The sequence below is a fragment of the Tachyglossus aculeatus genome, chromosome 16, assembly GCF_015852505.1.
Source record: "Tachyglossus aculeatus isolate mTacAcu1 chromosome 16, mTacAcu1.pri, whole genome shotgun sequence".
Classification (NCBI taxonomy): domain Eukaryota; kingdom Metazoa; phylum Chordata; class Mammalia; order Monotremata; family Tachyglossidae; genus Tachyglossus; species Tachyglossus aculeatus.
The window spans coordinates 5,779,641-5,784,845 of NC_052081.1; the positions used below are offsets into that span (position 1 = coordinate 5,779,641).

The window sequence follows — 5,205 nt, forward strand, 5'->3', positions numbered from 1 at the left end:
TTGTATGGACTTTTAGACTCCACATTTCTTCTCCTCAAATCTAAACCAAGTCTCCATCCTCAGTGGCCTCACTTCCCACACCTCCGAGAAGCAGCTTGGTGTAATAGAAAGAGCCCAGGCCCGAGAGTCAGAGGACCTGGGTTCCTATTCCGGCTCCTCCACTTGTCTGCTGGGTGACCTTGGGCAAATCACTTAACTTCTCTGAGCCTCTGCTTCCTCATCTGTAAGATGGAGGTTCAGCACCCATCATCCCTTCCCCTTCCACAGTGAGTGCCAGGTGGGAAAGGGATTGCATCTGATCTATGTTGGATCTACCGCAGGGCTTAGTCCAGTTCTTGGCACATAGGAAGCGCCTAACAAGTACCACAATTATTGTCTCTGTGAAGCTGGTGACTGGGGGCTTTGATCAACAGGGTGAGTTTTCTGTCCTCCTTTCAACTTTAGGCAGAGGATATGGGCAGCGGGTGTGTTTATGCTTCTTGGTGGGAAGAAAGCCAAGCTGCCCATTCCGAGAAGTATGAAGTTGAGTAATGAGCCCCTCTTTTGCCATTCTTTCAAGAGGTGGTGAATCAGGAATGGATTGTTTATAGGAAGCCAGGGAGGAGCTGAGGGCGCTATCCAGTTCTACTTCCTTAAGGATCAGAAAGTGTGCTCCCTAGCTATCAATCAGTCAGAATTATTTAAGTGCTTGGGCGAGCACAATATAACAATCTAACAGACACATTCCCTGCCCACAATGAGCTTACAGGCTTCCTCGAAAGGGAGCTAGGCTGCCTTTTTCCACCCCCAAGGAGAGCTCTGAATATTGTATGGAGTAGGTGGTGTCTTCACACCAAAAGATGTGAGGAGAGGAGAACAGAGAGAAGAAATTGGGGACCCAGGTCTGGAGAACAAGTGACTGGAGGGGGGGGGGTGTTACCACAGGTGAAGTAACGGAGAGTTAGATACAGTCATGGAGACAAGGGGAAAGAGAACAAAGGTAGGGTGTGGAGGTCATGGTAGGAGACCCAAATTCCGTGGTTGGAACACAGAGGTTGTGTGATGTTGAGCAAATCACTTCACTTCTCTGTGCCTCAGTTACCTCATCTGTAAAATGAGGATTAAGATGGTGAGCCCTATTTGGGACAGGGATTGGGTCCAACCCAATTTGCTTGTATCCACCCCAGTGCTTAGACGAGTGCCTGGCACGTAGTAAAAACTCAACAAATCCCACAATTACTAGAAGGACCTGGATTCTAATCCCAGCTCCACCACCTGTCTGCTATGTGACTTTGGGTAAGTCACTTCACTTCTCTGTGCCTCAGTTCCCTCATCTACAAAAAGGGGATTCAATACCTGTTCTCCCTCCTTAGACTGTGATTATCTTATATCTACCCTGGTGCTTAATACGGTGCTTGGCACATAGTAAGCTCTTAACAAATGACACATTCATTCATTCAATTGTATTTATTGAGCGCTTACTTTGGGAAAAGCACTCTAATAAGTGCTTGGGAGAGTTCAGTTCAACAATAAACAGACAACAGTCCCTGCCCACAGTGAGCTACATATGATGATTCACCTAAAACACACCACAAAGATCTGTAGTGTGACAGCTTTCTTCCACTTACAGGAAGAATCCAGTCAGATCACCATGGCTTAATTCAAGCTGGAGTTAAGATAGGACAAAATGGAGTGTTGAAGGGATAAACAAGAGCTGGGATGAAAAGGTGTGGTGGGTAATATGGAAGGACGTTCCATATTTTGATCTTTTCCTCTAGGGAGTGAGTCAAAGCGGGTTTTTGAAAACTCCATGCTGACGGGAGGGGAGAGTGGGTGGAGGGGTTGGGCAATGTGAACGAAGAATTCAGGATTTCCCGAAGTCCAATCAGGCATTGGTGGTGTCCGATCTGGGAAGCCCGTTATTTTAGACTGTGAGCCCACCGTTGGGTAGGGACTGTCTCTATATGTTGCCAACTTGTACGTCCCAAGCGCTTAGTACAGTGCTCTGCACACAGTAAGTGCTCAGTAAATATGATTGATTGATGGATTGGTGGGACTTCAGTCAGTGAGAGTCTCCCTGGTCCCACCAATGGGCTGTTGAGAGGAGAAAGGGCTCCCACTCGACCGTTCAGTTATGGGGGAGGGACTCCGGGGGGACAGGCCCGAGGGACCGTAATCGTGGTTGTGGGTGACGGCTGACTAGGAAACCCAGTCAAGTGCTTAGTTAAGTGTTTTGCTCTGGGGAGGCTTGTGGTAAGCTCACCGATCCCCCAGTCTCGAAACCTTACTCAAGATGGCCAAGAACCTAGTTCTTTGACTGTGCTTATGGACCACCAATAGAAATAGCTATTTCCCCCAATTACCCTTATTCCAGGAAGCATGATGAAATACCCAGCCTCACCAAACACTATAGGGATGCAGGGGTGGACGATGTATTTTGTTTTGTTATATGGACATCTGAAAACAGCTGCTGAAAGAGAAGATTCTAATGACAAGGAAACCAAATGTGGTTTTGAGAATATTATACATGTTCGATGGGATCCCCTGTTGATGAGAGAGACTCACTTCCCTAGCCTCGCAAATGGGCTGAACCGCTTTCTAATAATAACAACAATAAAAATAATGATGGTATTTGTTAAGCGCTTAGTATGTACAAAGTACTGTTCTAAGCACTGGGGGGGATACAAGGTGATCAGGTGGTACCACGTGGGGCCTCACAGTCTTAATCCCCATTTTACAGATGGGGTAACAGGCCCAGAGAAGTTAAGTGACTTGCCCAAAGTCACACAGCTGACAAGTGGCAGAGCTGGGATTAAAACCCACGACCTCTGACTTGCAAGCCCGGGCTCTTTCCACTGAGCCATGTTGCTTCTAGCAAGTAAAGCAAGGTGAAAAAATCATTTGGAAAAATCTCTTAAGATTGCAGAAACTCACTTTGGACCACAAAATATGCATGGGTTCTACCCGCACTGAACCAACTCCATTTTCTCCCCTATCTAGCAATTTCCCACCTCAGGCTCCTCCCCATATCCCTAATTTAAGAGAAATTAAATATTTTTATAAGTGAGTTGCCCAAGGTCACAGAGCAGGTATGTGGCGGAGTCGGGATCTGAACCCAGGTCCTCTGCCTCCCACGCCCGGGCTCTTCCCATTAGGCCATACTGCCTTCTGATGGTGGAGAGGGTCAAACCCAGTGAGGAGAAACAGCCTGTGGATACAGCTGAGTTCAGGTTCAACACCTCCTCACTCTCCCTTTTTCACACTCCTCTCCAAGGACCAAACAGTTCATTCATTCAGTCATTTATTGAGCGCTTACTGTGCGCATAGCACTGTACTAAGCACTTGGGAGAGTGCAATACAACAATAAACACATTCCCTGCCCACAACATCTTACAGTTGTTTGCATTAAAGAAAGGAACAATCATAAACACACCGTTAGTTTCAGAACAGGTGCCAGGAGATAGACGAGGTCCTTGATCGTCAAACACGTATCTATTATCAGCGCTTAGAACAGTGCTTTGCACATAGTAAGCGCTTAACAAATGCCAGTATTATTATTATTATTATTAGCCACCACCATTCAACTAGATACTTATGGTGAGGGTGGACAGCGACCGAGAGGCTTAAAGCTCATCTCAATTAAAAACCTTTTTAGTCCTTCGTCAATTAGCTTGAGAGTCCTAATCTTGAATACGTTCCTTTCTTCCACGAACTTCTCAAATAGGTGAACTCCTCCTCCCACACCAAAGTAATGTGCTTTGCTTGCTACCAACACCCGCCCATTTTCACTCAGCAGCGTAGCCAGCGCGTCGTGCAGGGCGCCGTAATAATCCGGATTGTAGATGGTCTCCGACGTGAGAATGACGTCGTAGCTCCCGTGCGGTTTTTCGCCGCCGAGCATGAGTTTGGAAAATTCAAGCCATTCCCCAGAAAAGAAGCGGCACCTCCCCAAAAGTTCGGGCGGCGGGTTGGAGGCCTTGCGTCTCTTCTGCTCAGGTTCCTCGACCTCACCGGCTCGGCAGTCAAAAGCGCAGTTAGCTACTACGTTGGGGATGGTTAGCTCATTAATCACAGCACTGTTGTAGTCTTGAAAGTGAACTTCTCCTGCTTTTCCCTTTAATGCAGTGATGCCCAACAACCCCGCTCCACAGCCAAGGTCTAACACCCTTTTCCCAACAAACGGCACCTCAGCATCAGCTAGAAAAGCCAGGAGGTCAAAGGTACACTCCCAGATTTTTAAGCCCCCTTCATAGACCCCTGTTATCAGATCCGAATGGGAAGAAAGACTTCTGGATACTGTGTCTTCTCCACAGGAGCTAACTTTTGATAACGCCAAGTCCACAGTTGACATATTAATAGAGCGGAGGCCCAATACGTCTTCCACCACTTTATTTTCTAAAACTCCCTTTAAATCTTTGGGAATTTCATGTTCTTTAGCATTGCTAAAACAGGACGGCTTTTCTCTGAGATCCAAACCCCCTGCATTTTCGTCAGCATTATTTTGAGAGCTATCCCGGTCTACAGTCATTTCTAGTCTTGATTTAGATGCAGGCAAAGACTCCTGTGGCCCCCCACGCTTATCTGACGGGCGCATTCTGGACTTCAGCAATCCTTTTTGACCCTCCAAGGCTGCTAGACCTCTTCCAGAGTCCGGCCTCGAAGCCTCACCTCTAAAGATTGTTGGTTCATCTTCTGGGTCTCCTTCTATGGTGAAGTTAAACTGAAAAGCCATTTTCGCGTAAGAAGCAGCCAGTCCCTCTTCCCTGATATTCACACACACAATTTCCTGCGGTCTTTAAAGAGCTTTTTGCATTCCCCCAAAGATGTTCTTGAGAAGCTCTGCCTCGTGTCCTTATTTGTGATACTGCCACAATCAGTGCTATTTTCTTCAGCTGCTTCCTTGCAGGCAACAGTTATAAATCCGCTGCTTTGGAGATCTCACATCCATATGCTCTTTCGAGATTGTTTTTCAATTTGGCTGTACAGAAAGGGAAACAAAATTTGTGTTTTTTTTTTGTATCAAAACCAGAATGTTTCAATTCAGCTACCCGGATTAGGGGAGAGCCAGTTCTCCTACAAAGTGGAGGTTGGGATTTTAAAGAATCTTGTGTTCTTTAAAGAAACTAGTGCTATAGAAATAATAATCATGGAATTGCTAAACGCTTATTATGTGCCAAGCACTGGACTAAGCACTGGGGTAGATACAAGATAGGGCAGTTTCTATCC

At 46.4% G+C, this 5,205-nt stretch overlaps 1 protein-coding gene across 1 annotated transcript; it reads right to left on the reverse strand.

Annotated features, from left to right (window-relative positions):
• Positions 1 to 3,266: 3,266 nt before the first annotated feature.
• Positions 3,267 to 4,985, reverse strand: METTL18 (methyltransferase like 18). The gene has a single exon (XM_038758299.1). The coding sequence runs from the start codon at positions 4,709 to 4,711 to the stop codon at positions 3,572 to 3,574; it is 1,140 nt and encodes a 379-aa protein (XP_038614227.1). The 5' UTR covers positions 4,712 to 4,985; the 3' UTR covers positions 3,267 to 3,571.
• Between the last annotated feature and the right edge of the window lie 220 nt (positions 4,986 to 5,205).

Coding starts and splice junctions, on each gene's coding strand:
- METTL18 (XM_038758299.1), bottom strand. CDS start 4,711: ATGGCTTTTCAGTTTAACTTCACCATAGAAGGAGACCCAGAAGATGAA.